Source organism: Aedes albopictus, chromosome 3, assembly GCF_035046485.1.
Source record: "Aedes albopictus strain Foshan chromosome 3, AalbF5, whole genome shotgun sequence".
NCBI classification, from domain to species: domain Eukaryota; kingdom Metazoa; phylum Arthropoda; class Insecta; order Diptera; family Culicidae; genus Aedes; species Aedes albopictus.
The window spans coordinates 101,855,837-101,873,052 of NC_085138.1; the positions used below are offsets into that span (position 1 = coordinate 101,855,837).

The 17,216-nt window shown below is 39.1% G+C and overlaps 1 protein-coding gene across 1 annotated transcript; it reads right to left on the reverse strand.

Moving 5' to 3' along the window:
- Positions 1 to 1,018: 1,018 nt before the first annotated feature.
- Positions 1,019 to 3,038, reverse strand: LOC109410717 (uncharacterized). The gene has a single exon (XM_019684239.3). The coding sequence runs from the start codon at positions 2,933 to 2,935 to the stop codon at positions 1,250 to 1,252; it is 1,686 nt and encodes a 561-aa protein (XP_019539784.3). The 5' UTR covers positions 2,936 to 3,038; the 3' UTR covers positions 1,019 to 1,249.
- Between the last annotated feature and the right edge of the window lie 14,178 nt (positions 3,039 to 17,216).

Genomic DNA, 17,216 nt, shown 5'->3' on the forward strand with positions numbered 1-17,216 from the left:
AGGGGTGTACACTTTTTTCGAGTCGATAAAGTAGATTTGGTGAAATATTTCCGTGTTGTTTTTATTATTCCCTGTATGATCAAGTAGATGATAAAGCAATGATAGCTTGAATCATTGCTTGAAATTTTTGTTCTAGAAAAATGGCATTTTTGAATGGTAACGATACTTAACAACCCATTCACTCTATCATTGTAACTACGAAAATGATAACTGGTAACATCAAAACGATTAGTTGTATCGTAGATTTATGATCCTGCTTATGATACCATGAATAATTGAAAAATGATAACCTGAATCACCGTCGTATAATATCGTTTTATTCGGGACTACACAGCTATCTAGGCTGATCGGGAAAAGAAGTTAACATTGATGGTTAACTTCCAAACGACCCCGAACAGCCCACGGCAGTGATTATGATACCGTCGTTGTTCATTGTTCAATAACTTTTGCTTCTTTGCATAAGAAAGTCCTTTGATCACTGGAATGGGATCTTTGGTAATTGATGCACAAATGATGGAAAAATATTTGGAATTCGTCAATTTTCCTTAAAACTACAAGTGTATGAAAATTGACCCATTCTCACCCCTTTGAGGGGGTGAGAATGGGTCAAGGGAACCGAATTTGTTCCGCATTGACAACAAAACAAGTTGATTAAGTTCCGGTTAAGGTTGATACTGCTTACCAATAATAGTTTATATGATAGATATAAGTTTGAGATTCTCAAAAGTATCATTCCACCTAAAAGTATGATGTTTCATCGAGCCTTAGAATTGACATTTTGGAAGGGCCTTATGTTCAAGCTTTTTTCGATGGTTTATCAAAAAAATAACTAATTGCTCTAGAAACCTTATTTTTGACAGGAACTGGCAACTAAAAGGATGCCACCATAAAATTTTTGATTCGATTATTCGCAATATTTGATAAGATATTTCAGATAATGTTTTGACCCAATCTCACCCCTCTGACCCATTATCACCCCCAACGACGGTACATGAAATAATTTCAAAACAAATGACAGTAGAGTGAATTTGATATTGTTTTATTCCTCGGTGTACCCCAATTTCCCTTCAACTTGCAGTGATTCCCAAATCTTTCCACATCATTAGAAACAAATGACGTGTACGGAGTTAGGTGCTGTATCGAGATGAACAAAATTAGGGCAAACCACCGTTCATAGCTGTACATTATTCAAGTTTTATGGAATTAAAGTGTACACTAAGAGATCTACAATGTAATACTAAATTTCAGTTTAATTATCCTTGTGCACAATCTGCTTCCGGCCGGACGGATCCGCCGAACAGCCCCAGTCGATTCGAGGCACCCACCTTTTAACGGTCGATGCACAACTTTCGTGTGGGAACAGCTCCTGGAACAGCTGCCGGTAGTAGTAGGCTTCCTTGGTAGGTGGCGGATTGATCGGGAATCGTTGGACAGCCGTGGCAAAATCAGCATCACTGACGTGGGACGCCGCGTACCTGGTGATGGTATCGATCCACGAATAGCCAACTCCGTCGGAAAATTGCTCCTTCTGCCGCCACAGGACTTTCGAAGGGAGATAGTCCTTGGTGAAGGCTTCTCGCAGGATGTACTTCTCCATGGGTAGAACCGTACCGTTGATTTTGTTCTTGGGCATGCGGTCTTCGGGACAAATGCTCATGACGTGGTTGACGAAATCGGTGTCCAGGAAGGGGACTCGGAGCTCCAGACCCCATGCCGAGGTGCCCTTGTTGGCGCGTAGACAGTCCGCGTAGTGCAGGTTCTGCACTCGCATTACCGTTTCTTTGTGAAACTCTTCTGCGTTTGGTGCTTGGTGAAAGTAGAGGTATCCTCCGAACAGTTCGTCTGCGCCTTCGCCGGAGAGGACCATTTTGATGCCTTCGCTTTTGATGTGCCTCGAAAGCAACAGCAACGGAATCGTACATCGTACCGTGGTTATATCGTAGGTTTCTGCATGTAGTACGGCATCGCGAATGTAGTTCAAGCCTTCGTCGATGGTAAAGTGCACCTCGGTGTGGTCACTACCGATGTGTTCTGCAACCATGCGCGCATATTCAAAGTCTGGCCCACCGGGAAGTCCAACGCTGTAGGTCTTTAATCGGTAGTCAAGACCGGAACGTTTTCTCATGATTTTGGTGGCTATGGAGGCCACTAAGCTTGAATCTAATCCACCACTAAGCAACGCTCCGAATGGAACATCGCACTGCAAATGGGACTCAACAGCTTTCTCCAGATGTTGCTTCAACTGCTCCAAATCCACCCTTTTTGTAGGTTTTTCGTTAATCCAATCCTCCTTGAAATAGCATTCAGGTTTTAACTTTTCTCTTGACCCATAATGCATATGCCCAGGTGGAAATATATCCACTACTGAGCACTTTTCCACTAAACATTTCATTTCACTTGCCACCCACAAGTTGCCCTCGCAGTCTGTTCCACTGTAGAGTGGAATAATGCCGATAGGGTCACGCGCCACCAGTACTTTTCCGTCCTTCTTATCGTACAGAACAAACGCGAACATTCCTCGAATAGTCTGCATCAATGCTTTAGCGCCAAACTTCTCGTAATATGCAATAATAACGTCGCAATCACTTCTAGGAACGTACGTTCTCTCATCTACTTCCAGTTTTTTGTTGATTTCCTCAGTCATCTCCTGATAGTTGTATATCTCGCCGTTGGCCACCAGTAGAACCTGTCCGTTCTCGGACACAAACGGTTGAGTTCCCGTTTTCACACCAATCACGCACAACCGCTCCTGGACCAGCACAACTCCCGCCTCACTATCCACTACCAGACCGGTGTGGTCTGGACCACGGTGCCGCTGTTTGGCCGATTGACGGAAGGCCAGCTCCCGCAGGGACTCCTTCCGGTTGCCATACCGGTACAGGTCCGATGCAGCGTCGTACTCGGTGTTCAGGAATATCGATAAGATTCCGCACATTGTTTGAGTTTGATGATTGACTTGTAAAAATACAGCTGTAATGTGTAATTAAAATAGATGATAGTCGCCGCTATTCTATGATGTTGCAGAGCGAATTAAATTGAACTGATGATAGACTGAGAGCTCTCGCTCTATTTATACCTAAAGCAAAAGGGCTAAGCACAGACAACGGACATCAAGTCAATACAAATAGGCCACTTGTGGTGCTATGCAATATTCCTTACACACTTTTGAGTTCGAGTCTGTTCTCTGTGGGTCGAGAGATCTCTCGAGAACGAGAGTCGATTGCGTTTGGTAGTTGTTCGATCAATTCATTAAATGAGAGTTTCCTCAATACTAGAAATGCTCGTGTTTGGTCATACCATATTAATAGAAATTTCCTTTAACGTAAATGTAATGGATGTGACAACAACAAAAATAATAGGTGTTATATTTGTGTTTTGGGGAGGTTCACCTTTTTATTTCTCGCGAGAAACCTAAACAGAACTTGCTTCGGTTTATAATTTAACAATAATCAATGCATGTTTTGACGAACCATCTGTTTGCAAGATTCTTAATTGATCCTTACTTAACCCTAGTAGGATGTTGAGATCAATATGACCCAGACAGGCATGCTGAACGTGCACTACGCCATCGTGGTGCAAAAATCTTAACATCTTAGGAGGTTTAAACTTGACTGCTCACAGGACAGGAGTAATTTGGGATTCATTTGAGAGAAGTAAGGCCTCCAATAAAGGGCCATTTTATAGAAACAGGGTCTTAAAAATGAGCTTTAACATATTTAGTAAAAGCGCGATTCCTCGTTGCCATCACCTAAATACTCAACGACATTCATTTTTTGACAATTAATTGGACTTTCATGAAAACCGATACTTTGGAATAAGCTTTGGAACGGCACTTGAGCGACCGGTGGAATACAAATAGCCGGTAAATCCTCAATACATGCCGTTCTAGGTTTCGTGACTGAGTTAGCGGATGGCCCTATTTTGACCATGAAAACATGACTTTTGATCTTTGGTGTCTTCGGCAAAGTTTTTCTATAAAATATGTCCTAATTTATAGATACATCAGTTTTGTGATCAATCCCCCTAAAAGTGAGAAACGATTTCTATCTTTTTTATTTATAAACTAAAAAAAATAAGTTTGTTCAGAGAAGTTGTAGGCAATTGTACTAGGAAATACTTTGCCGAAGATGCAAAATTTCTATCTTTTGATTTGTATGTACATTTGAGGCGTTTTTTATTAAGCACCCCTAAAAATCAGTGTTTTGCTTATAACTTTTTCTGTACATTTTTCACAATTTCTAAATGTTCTGCAAAATGTTTTACCTTACTAAATCGCGTAACTTTCTCGAAGAATATATATATCTATCTCTCATATTTATCATGTTATTGAAAGTTTCACATTAAAAAATGCATATGTTTAACATGCCCATTTGTTAACTTTCGCACGTTTTCGCAGACCAGGATTTCTACATTTGAAAATATGGAACGAGTTTTATCTATTGCAAATATAGTCAGTTTAAGCCTGCTTTCACCTGTACATATATTGAAATTCACATACTCCAAATGACTATTGTTATACAATGCCCAAGTAACAATCTTAATTCTATTTGGTTTTATTTGTTTTTATGATAGTTTTATCGGAACATTGCATATTCTAGTTGATCGTATCGGAGTTTCAGCTGAGCACAACTATTCTTCGTCAATATGTGGTTTTAAAAACACCTCCAAGAATACTTGAGGTTCAGTTCATAAAACCATAAACACAACAAGAACTGTTGAACTTATTTTCAGTTTTATAAGGTTCTTGTAGTTATCTTCAATTATTCGTTCTTGATCAAGAGCAACTGTTCTCGCATAAGAACAGTTTGGTACATGAAAAATACGAGAAAAAACTGAAGCATCAGATTTTGATTGTCATCGTTCCATTATTGCTGCCAATCAAGAACACCTACCCGGAAACCCAACCGCGACGCGGTGCAGTGCCAAGTTCCTCCGGTTGCACATCCGAAAAGAGGTGGGTATGGTTATCCAGGACGTCGATTCCCGTGCAATCGGGGTTCCAATCATCGATCTTAAAAATCAACAACTAATTACCTGTTGGAAATGCTGACCGGAGGAATTAGGCACTGCACTGCATCAAGGCCGGTTATCGAAAAAGGTCTGCCTAGTTGGCAACGGTACCGGGCTGATACTTAAATTCATCGGACGGGATTCACAAAATCCACCGCAGTGCGATAATTTATTGTTTGTTTACAATTTGGCGCACATGATTTATGACGTTCTCGGCGGAGTTTGCATAAACCTACATCAAGAACGTTATAAACCTGAGTACTCTTGAATAATACTTCTTAACCTTGTTTAAGATGAAATAAATTTAAGACGTTCTTGATGGAGGCCAACCAGGCTGCATTAAGAACGTTATAAATCCTAGTATTCTTGAGTTATGCTTTTAGCTCTGGCATGAGTTGAAAGAAATTTAAGACGGTCTTATGGTGATGTTGAGTAAAACCATCGATGATGGACCGACCACCGGCCTAGATTTCAATGGAAGCCATGTTGAGAAAACTCATGAGCAATGTTCGTGACATTGTTCATAATTTTTTTCGTGTAAATGTACACTGTACACTTTGTACACTTTGCAGAAATGTTAATTTACAGAAGGTTCAAATAACATCATCTGATATTTCGATTAAAATCGGTTTTTAATTTGTTTAGTTGAAAAAAAAAACTTAAGTTTAATGGGAAAGTCATCTGATGCAGTTCCAAGCGATTCTGTGAAGACATTTGTGCGTGTTCACGAGGAAAAATCAATTGAGAAAAGCGCTCAGTACATTTTTTGATATACACAAAAACTCCAATTTACGCTAAAAACGGGGGGAGCGTAAATTGGGGGGAGCGCTATTTGGGAATTAGTGCGTAAATCGGAGGAGTGTTTTTTTTTCAGTTTTATAATTAGTTTGTGAAGATCGAAACCACAAAGTTCCTAACCTGTGAAAAGGTTATAAGTTATTCAATTACAATTAATAATTTTGCAGTTTTTCTAAGTTCAGTGGTTCCCAACCTACGGTCATGGGCCAAGTGAATTTCTCAAGAATCAAAGGTGTGAGGATAAAGTGAAAAGGTTTTTCGCATTCTGCACATCAGGGAGTAGGTACTTATCACAATGTAGTTGTATTGCAACAATCAGTAGTTTCCAACCTATGGTCACGGGCCACATGAATATCTCAAGAACCGAAAGTGCAAGGAAGAAGAGCAAATGTTTTACGGATTGATCATCTCAGGGATCAGTATCTCTGATATAGATATGTTGAAAAATCAATGGTTTCCAATCTATGGTCACGGGCCACGTGAATATCTCATGAACCGAAATTGCTAGGAAGAAGAGCCAATGTTTTACGGATTGATCATCTCAGGGATCAGTATCTCTGATATAGATATGTTGAAAAATCAATGGTTTCCAATCTATGGTCACGGGCCACGTGAATATCTCATGAACCGAAATTGCTAGGAAGAAGAGCCAATGTTTTACGGGTTGATCATCTCATGGATCAGTATCTCTAATATAGATATGTTGAAAAATCAGTGGTTTCCAATCTATGGTCACGGGCCACGTGAATATCTCAAGAATCGAAAATGCTAGGAAGAAGAGCGAATGTTTCACGGGTTGATCGTCTCAAGGATCAGTATCTCTAATATAGATATGTTGAAAAATCAGTGGTTCCCAATCTATGGTCACGGGCCACGTGAATATCTCAAGATCCAAAAGTGCTAGGAAGAAGAGCAAAGTTTAAGTTTAAGTTCGTTTGGCCGAATGCCATTTGGTCGATAGGGTCGTTTTTCAGAATGCCGTTTGGCCGAATCATGATCAAAAGAATTCAGAGGAAGTTTTTGACATTCTAACTGCCAATATGATCATCAGAAGTATTTCCTACTTTCAATTATGGGCTATTCTCAGAGCCGTAGCGTTGTCCCATGGCGCCCTTGGCAAGCATCCAGATTGGCGCCCTAGGACAATTGAACATTGCCAATTTTTTATTCATATTGCATGGTTTTTTTTAAAGTTACTTCAGTTGAATTTTGTTGGTTCGAATGAGTTTTTGTTGAAATCTCTGGAAAAAAATCCTGCTGGAATCACTAAAGGAAATTATGCTAGAATCTCTGGAGGTATTCCTGCTGGAATATTCGGAGGAATACCTGATGAAAACCCAGGAGACATTTCAGCAAGAATTTCCAATAGAATTTATGGAATAATTATTGCAGGAATGCCTGGAAGAGTTCCCGAAAAAAATACCTGAAGGAATGCTTGTAAAAAATGTGGAGAACCTGTTGAAGAATTTCTGAAAGAAGAATTTTTGAAGGACATCCTGAAAAAGTTTCTTAAGAAATCTCTGGAGGATTTTCTAAAACAAATCCTTAGAAGGTTTTATAAATCCCTGGAGGAATCCATGGAAGGATTTCCAAAGAAACCTTTGGAGAAATTTTGGATGAAATCCATGGCAGATTTTTTAAAGGAATACCTGGAAAAAATCTGAAATAATTCCAAATTTAGGATTTTTTTTAGGAATTTATGAGGATTGAAAGTTTGCTATAAGAATTCGAACAGAAATTTATGGAGCAATCTCTAACGAACATGGAACAATTTCGGAATCAATGAAGATTTTCTAAGCAATATGAGAGATTTCTTCTTTCTAAAGCAATCTGTGAAAGACTTTCTGAAGGAAATTGGTTGTATTACTAAAATAATTTATAGATGATTTTCTATAAAAAAAATCCTGAAAGATTTTCTAAAAGAATCCTCAGAAACATCTATAAAGGAATCGCTGGAGGGATTTCTAAGGAAATCTCTGCAGAAGTGTCTATAGGAATTCATGGCAGATCCGTAACCCTTAAATCTATTTTTGCAGGATTCTCTAAAAGTATTTCTGTAGGGAATTTTGGGAAATTTAATCAAAAATTAATTGAAGATTTTTCAGGCAAAATCCAGGAAAAAAATAGAGAAATAAGTATTGAGAAATCATCAATCATCAATCATCATCATCAACCCCTAGAAGATTTCATAAAGGGATCTGAGGAGGAATTTCAGTAGGCATCCTTGAAAAAAATCTGAAAGATTTTTTGCAAGAATATCTGCAGAAGTTTCTTAAAGAAGCTATGGAAGATTATCTAATAAAATTCTTGGAGATTCCTAGATATGCTCTTGAAAGCCTCCATGGAGGAATTTCTAAGGGAATACTTCGATAAATTTCAAGAGAAATCTCCAGAAGGATTTTGGATTTGATTTTTTTACTGGATTCCTAAAATAGTTTCGGTAAGAATTTCAGGATAATTTTTTTGAGATTTTTTCAAAGGAATCGCTAGAAGAATTTATGAAAGAATTTTTGGAAGATTTTGTGAAAGAAAGCTAGCAAGAAACTCCGAAGAAAACCGGGTGAAATTTATTGAAAATTCCAAGAAGATTCTGTTTGTTTTGAGAAAATTAAAATAAAAACTCACTGATAGTTTTTGGGTGAACAGGGCTTGAATGGTTTGTGCTAGATTTCAAAGAGTTTAAGCCCAAATATACAAAGTTCTTTTCAACAATCGTATGAACTGAAAAATAATTAAAATACTTTTTGTCAACACTCTAAAATACTTGAATGAATGCGACGAATTACTTCGGAAGTAACCGCAAGACATTGCCCAGTGAGAATGTCTAGGAATTTTCAGAAAGAAACTTTCACTGGAATTCTAAAATAATATTGCTTTGTTCATTGAAAACTTGAATAGTTTCTCAAAATAAAATACATCGTAGATAAATTTCCAGGTAACATCGTTGTAAATATTCACAATAATGTAGAAAAATCTGATTGTTGAGAAATCGGAAGAACGTCAAAAACACATGATCAATCTTCGATACTTTAGAAAACAGTGAAATCTTGATAACATTCATCCTGTTTGCTTTTAGCCTTAGGCCTTTTCGGCGCCCCTCTGAGGCTGGCGCCCTTGGCGGGGGCCAAACCTGGCCAACCGCACGCTACAGCTCTGGCTATTCTTTCTAGTTTTGATATTCATTGATTAGTTGGCGATATTTTATCAAAGTTTTTTTTTCCGCAAAACGGTATTCGACCAAATGGAGTTCGACCAAACGGCATTCGGCCAAATGATATGGAACCCTATAGTATAATGCTGCTTGAGATGCATAATTTAAAAATCCGATTTCACTTTCTCATCGCCTTTGAGATTCTTGAGGAATTCGCATGGCTTGTAACTTCAGTTTGAAAACCTCTGATGTTTACAACACCAGAGTATTGTAATAAATACTCATTGAGACGCAGAATCCTACAAATATTCACTCTTTCTCCTCGGTCTTTAGGTTCTTGCGAAAACAGCATGACCCGTAACCCCAGCTTGTGAACCACTGAATCTCATCTCTCATCTAATCTCTCACCTCATCTCTCATCTCATCTCTCATCTCTCATCTCATCACTCATCTCATCTCTCATCTCATCTCTCATCTCATCTCTCATCTCATCTCTCATCTCATCTCTCATCTCATCTCTCATCTCATCTCTCATCTCATCTCTCATCTCATCTCTCATCTCATCTCTCATCTCATCTCTCATCTCATCTCTCATCTCATCTCTCATCTCATCTCTCATCTCATCTCTCATCTCATCTCTCATCTCATCTCTCATCTCTCATCTCATCTCTCATCTCATCTTTTATCTCATCTCTCATCTCATCTCTCATCTCATCTCTCATCTCATCTCTCATCTCATCTCTCATCTCATCTCTCATCTCATCTCTCATCTCATCTCTCATCTCATCTCTCATCTCATCTCTCATCTCATCTCTCATCTCATCTCTCATCTCATCTCTCATCTCATCTCTCATCTCATCTCTCATCTCATCTCTCATCTCATCTCTCATCTCATCTCTCATCTCATCTCTCATCTCATCATCTCTCATCTCATCTCTCATCTCATCTCTCATCTCATCTCGCATCTCATCTCTCATCTCATCTCTTATCTCATCTCGCATCTCATCTCTCATCTCATCTCTCATCTCATCTCTCATCTCATCTCTCATCTCATCTCTTATCTCATCTCTCATCTCATCTCTCATCGCATCTCTCATCTCATCTCTCATCTCATCTCTCATCTCATCTCTCATCTCATCTCTCATCTCATCTCTCATCTCATCTCTCATCTCATCTCTCATCTCATCTCTCATCTCATCTCTCATCTCATCTCTCATCTCATCTCTCATCTCATCTCTCATCTCATCTCTCATCTCATCTCTCATCTCATCTCTCATCTCATCTCTCATCTCATCTCTCATCTCATCTCTCATCTCATCTCTCATCTCATCTCTCATCTCATCTCTCATCTCATCTCTCATCTCATCTCTCATCTCATCTCTCATCTCATCTCTCATCTCATCTCTCATCTCATTTCTCATCTCATCTCTCATCTCATCTCTCATCTCATCTCTCATCTCATCTCTCATCTCTCATCTCATCTCTCATCTCATCTCTCATCTCATCTCTCATCTCATCTCTCATCTCATCTCTCATCTCATCTCTCATCTCATCTCTCATGTCATCTCTCATCTCATCTCTCATCTCATCTCTCATCTCATCTCTCATCTCATCTCTCATCTCATCTCTCATCTCATCTCTCATCTCATCTCTCATCTCATCTCTCATCTCATCTCTCATCTCATCTCTCATCTCATCTCTCATCTCATCTCTCATCTCATCTCTCATCTCATCTCTCATCTCATCTCTCATCTCATCTCTCATCTCTCATCTCATCTATCATCTCATCTCTCATCTCATCTCTTATCTCATCTCTCATCTCATCTTTCATCTCATCTCTCATCTCATCTCTCATCTCATCTCTCATCTCATCTCTCATCTCATCTCTCATCTCATCTCTCATCTCATCTCATCTCATCTCTCATCTCATCTCTCATCTCATCTCTCATCTCATCTCTCATCTCATCTCTCATCTCATCCCTCGTCTCATCTCTCATCTCATCTCGCATCTCATCTCATGTCATCCTTCTCTAACCCTCCATCCTATCCTCTACCCTCCCCTCTACCCTACCTTCTTCCCCACCCTCTACTCTACCTTCTATTCTACCCTCTACCCTACCTTCTGCCCAACCCTCTACCCTAACCCACTACCCTAACCTCTACCCTACCTTCCACCACACCTTTTATCCTACCCTCTACCCTACCTTCTTCTTCTACCCTCTACCCTAACCCTCTACCCTACCCTCTACGCTAACCCAACCCTCTATCCTACCTTCTACCCTAACGCTCTACCCTACCCTCTACCCTACCTTTTACCCTACCCTCTACCCTACCTTCTACCTACCATCTAACATTACCCTCTACCCTAACCATCTACCCTACTCTCTACCCTAACCCTCTATGTATCATATGTATCACATGTTACTTGTTTCCGAATACCTAACACCCCAATTTACGCCTAAGGAGCGTAAATTGGGGGAGCGCTATTTGGGAATTAGTGCGTAAATCGGGGGGCGCAAATTGAGTTTGGCGCAAAAAAAAAAAGTGAGCGTAAATTGGGGTTTTAGTGTATTGGTCATTTTCAATAGACACATTTTATAACGATAGTCATTTAGAGTAGGTGTATTTCATTATACAGGCGAAAGCAGGCTAAAACTGGCTATATTTGCGATAAATAGAACTCGTTCCAAAGTTTCAAATGTGAAAATCCTGATCTGCGAAAACGTGCGAAAGTTAACAAATGGGCATGTCAAACATAAGCATTTTGTAAAGTGAAACATAATATAACATGATAAATATGAGAGTTAGATACATACTTTCTACGAGAAAGTTACGCGATTTAGTAAGGCAAAACATTTTCCAGAACATTTGGAAATTGAGAAAAATGTACAGAAAAAGTTATAAGCAAAAAACTGATTTTTAGGGGCGTTTCATAAAAAACGCCTCAAATGTACATACAAATCAAAAGATAGAAATTTTATATCTTCTGCAAAGTTGTTCCTAGTAAAATTGCCTACAACTTCTCTGAACAAACATATTTTTTTAGTTTACAAATAAAAACCCTAATAAATTCACCTAGCGTGGTGGCGCCTTTCTGGTGCCTTCGAAAACCCATTTCAACAAAACTCATGTGACATGTTGATGAATATCGCACTTTCATACGTTTAACAGATATCAATTTCATGGCACCAGACATCATATCGTTTTTCTGGTTCTTGATATTTGAGCCATAAACTCTTGAAAAAAAGCCGTCATCTTGAATTTTGAGCCGCCATTTTGGATTTAAGTCTGACATCTTGGAATTTCTGTTCGCCATTTTTGGACTCCAGACTTCTTCCCCATATCAGATATGCCCATATTGAATGGTTCTAGAGCCCAAATCTCAATTTAACAGCCGCAATCATGAATCATCTTGAGTATTCTGGTCACCATTTTTGATCTCCGGTTGTCTTCTCCATACCAAATATACCTATATTGAATGGTTTTAGGGCATAATTCTCCATTAAACAGCCGCCATCTTGAATGTTGAGCTGCCATCTTGGATTTTCGATCGCCATCTTGTATATTCTGCAGTGAATCAAAATTCAACCATCGCGCAACAATAACGACAATGTCGCAACCTGAATTTGTTGCGACATTCTACCCAATGCGACATAGATTTGTCCCAACTTGAACAGAATAGGACAAAGATCGTGCACCAAGAGTTTAGATATTTTTAAGGCTTGCATTGTGATTTTCGAGCGGTAACTTCGAGTCGGTAAACACTGCAACGTAGCTGAAGATGCATCATCAAAAAGATTCGAATTTGGGTTGGTAAATATTGATTATTCACGAGTTGAAAAGTACGCAACAAATTCAGCTTCCGTTTTGTCTGCAACAAAAATTTTCGAGATCATGTCATTATCTGTTACCAGTTGGGATAAAGATTAATCGCCGCGGCTTCTTTGTTGCTTGTTTTGTGCCTCTTTTGTCTGACAATTCTCTTCACTGATATTCTGGTCGCCATTTTAGGAGTCCAGACATTTTATATTACTTGGTTCGATTGGCTTTTATCGGTGAATTGAAAACAAAAGTCGCATGTATTACAGGGGATGGTCAAAATGTTTGGGATAGGCAACTTTTTTTTCTCTCACAAAAAAGTTCAACATGCTATAACTTTTCATAGAGCGCATCAAAAAATCTCAAATTTTGACTGTTTGTCAACCTATTATATGTGCATCATTGGTACAAATTTGGGCTCGATTGATCAATATTTCGCAAAGTTAGAACCGTTCGGGTAAAACACCTTTTTTTAGACAACTCATTTTTGAGCTGTCATATCTCGGAAACCAGTGAGCCGAATTGAATGAAATTTTGAACGTACACAAACAATATGTAAATGCTTCACAAACTATTAAAACATTGGTACTTTTTAAACGTTGAAAAAAGTTATCATGGATTGACACTTTTTGGATTTTTCTCGAAAAAATGTATTTTTTTACATCAATGTTAATAAATTTTAGTGTTGATATCCAAAGATTTTCCACTTCTGTTCTCAAATTATCTCTAATCAGATATATTAGAGCCTATTTAGATTGAAGGAACAACACATTCAATAATTTTTCTGTGGTATTGTATATTTTACTTATTTTCCTCTATATGGGTAAAAAATTCAATCCGGTATAACTTAATTCGCCGTGAGAAAATATTACATTTTATAACGTCGTATTAAGTATCAATATATTGTTGATAAACGTTAAAAAAATCGTTCAATTTGGTTCACTGGTTTCCGAAATATGACAGTTCAAAAAATAGTTGTCTAAAAAATAGTGTTTTACTCGAACGGTCCTAACTTCGCGAAAAAATAATCAATCGAGCCCAAATTTGTACCAATGATGCACACATAATAGGTTGACAAACAGTCAAAATTTGAGATTTTTTGATGCACTCTATGAAAAGTTACAGCATGTTGATTTTTTTTGTGGGAGAAAAAAAGTTGCCTATCCCAAACATTTTGGCCATCCCCTGTATTATCTGCATGACGCGTTTCGTGCACAAAGTGAAAAAAACAACGCGTCCACAGGCATTACAATTCACTGGACACAGAATCCGGACCAGATCAACCGCTGAAGTATGTGTTTGCTCCCTACGTACCGTGCCTTAGTGAAAAATTGAGGAAAATACTACGGCGCAATGACGTAGTACTGGCGTTCAGGCCTCAAAATAAAATGAAACATAAAATATTTAGCAACATGAAGGACCCCATACCAGCAGGGAAGCAGACTAACGTGGTGTATTCCATACCATGTGGAACAAACGACGGGAAGGTATACGTAGGCCAGACGAAACGAATGCTGGAGGTGAGGATTGCCGAGCACAAAAACGACAGTAAAAAACCCAAATTAATCCACCTAGAGGTGATAGTGCCTTTCTCGTCGTATATGTTCTCACGATCTTTCCGTCGACGTAAGTCAAAGTGTTCCTGAATCCTGATATTTTTTAAGAAAAGCAAGCATTTTATCAAAGCCATCACTTAAAACTTATTGATGGCACATACTCCGACGTTGTGTTCAGCGTTAAAGCAGAGCTGAATAATATCAGATTTCTCAGTTGACTGCTTGAGTACCTTCACTAACATTGGGAGCTGATCAATATCAAGACGATACTAACAAGCTAAGATATAACTTTTTACACATTCACAGATCACTTTGCGGTCTTCGATAAAGTTTTTTTGCACATTCTAGGTTATATTTTATTGACCGTTAAAAACAAGAACGTAGTGAGTATAGTGAGATGTCTGTTTGTATGTGGGTTTAATATGTCAAGATTTTGTTCTCTTACACATATTTATCGCTTGCATTGATTTTATTTACTTTCGTAGTTCCGGCGAAGCATCAAACGCTGGTTGTGCAACCCTACCAGTAGTCTCTAATGTGGTATGAGCCTATTTTATAGTTAACCGTTCCTCAGGTTATTAAAAAAGCCGTGATGTGGTGTGTCGCTTGGTACATTTGGTTACTTTCCGGAACAGGTTCCGGAGCACCACCGGGTCTCCCAAATATAGTCTGAGGCAATATCATTGCTAACGTACATCAGGTTACCTAAAAAACCACGATTTGATTTATCTTATGCATGGGTACAAATCACTTTTACATTTGACCACTTCCAGTGGGACACCCAGAACTAGTTTCGGGACACTACCGGTTGTCTAAAATATGGTCTGAGGCTATGTTCTTACGAATCGATCATCGTGTTATCAAAAAAGGGTCTCCAGTTGGCCTATAGGTTTATATAGTATAGTGGTTAAGGCTATGAATCGCCAATCCGGAAACGGCGGGTTTGATTCCCGTTCCGGTCGGGAACATTTTCTCGACTTCCTGAGCATAGTGTATCATTGAACTTTTCTCACAATATACAAATTCATGCAATGGCGAGCAAAGAAAACCCTTCAATTATTAACTGTGGAAGTGCTCTAAAGAACACTAAGTAGAAGAAAGGCAGGCCAAGTTCCAATGCGAACGTCGAGCTATAAAGAAGAAGAAGAAGAAGTTATCAAAAAAAACTGCTATTTGATGTACTGTCAAACCCCGAGCATTCATCACTCTTTAATAAGACACTTTTTAACTTGTACCCCGCTCATTCGAAATTTGTTGAATTAAAAAAATGATCAAATGTCTCAGTGTAATACACTGTAAATACGAATGATACGATATTGTGATAATACTTACACCCGCAGCGGCTCCTCGTGCAGCTGCTACTTCCGAAAGTTCTAATTTGGTGCATTCCGACAACTGATCCGTGTGGTGATCAACCGCAGTGAACCTCGGAAGCCAACAATCGTAAAATGTACAAGCTATCAATTCGTACCACCACAATATCTGTAAGATTTGTGTTCAAAAACAAATCATACAATCTAAGCAAAACTAAAATAGAGTTAGTTTATCGAATTGAAAGTTTACACAGGTAATTTGACAGCAATCATTGTCGAATCAGCGTGGTTTTATGGTACGACACGCATGGATTTGATTCAATTTCACATTTACAACTTTCGGTTCACATTTTACCACTTACCGATTGTCCCTGATGTGGTCTCAGACTAGTTTCATGCAAATTATTAATCAGTTCTCCTAAAAAGTCGCAAATTGATGTAATGCATGTATGGGTTTGGTTCATTCGTGCATTTCGCCAGTTCCGGCGAGGCACTCGAATCTGGTTCCGGAACACTACTGACCTGAGACTATTTTCCTGCTGCGTTATCGAAGAAGCCGTTATTTAGTGTGCTGCGTGTATGCGTTTGGTTTTTTTCTACATTTGACCACTTCTGTCGGGGCACCTGGAACCGGTTTCGGCACACTATTGGATTTCCAAAGTATGTGTAAGTTGTCCCCAATATGGCCGGAAACTTTTTTTTTGTTAAATCAAGATGCCTTAAAATCCGCGATTTGATGTGTCGCTCGCATGGGTTTGGTTCCTTTTTATATTTGGCCATTTCCGGCGGGACACCCGGAACCGGTTCTGGATCACAACCGATTCAGATATGTTCTGAAAATATTTTCCTGCTTACTGTTCATCAGGATATCAAAAAAGCCACGATTTGATATGTCCCTTGCATGGGTTTAATTAACTTTTATACTATGCCACCTCCGGCGGAACATCTGGAACCGGTTCCGATATGGTCTGAGAATGCTTTCCTGCTAACTGTTCATCAGGTTATCAAAAAATCTGTGGTTTGATATGTCACATGCATGGTTTTATTTCAATTTTATATATGGCCACTTCCGACGGGACACCCGGAACCGGTTCCGGGACACAACCGGTTCAGATATGGTCTGAGAATATTATCCTGCTCACTGTTCATCAGGATATCAAAAAAGACACTATTTGATATGTCGCATGCATGGGTTTGGTTAACTTTAATACTTGGCCACTTCCGGCGGGACATTTGCAACCGGTTCCGGAACACTACCGGTTCCGATATGGTCTGAGAATGTTTTCCTGCTTACTGTTCACCACGTTATCGAAAAAGCCGCGGTTTGATATGTCGCATGCATGGGTTCAGTTCACTTTTATGTTTGGTCACTTCCGGCGGGACACCCGGAACCGGTTCCGGTACACTACCGGTTCAGATATGGTCTGAGACTATTTTTCTGCTTACCATTCATCAAGTTATCGAAAATGCCGTAGTTTGATGTGCCGCATGGATGGGTTTGTAGCGTTTTCATATCTGGCCCCGTCCTGGGGTACCGGTCCGGAACACCTAAATGGCCATAACTCCGGA

Excerpts from the sequence above, each read along its gene's own strand:
- LOC109410717 (XM_019684239.3), bottom strand. The coding sequence starts at position 2,935 with ATGTGCGGAATCTTATCGATATTCCTGAACACCGAGTACGACGCTGCA.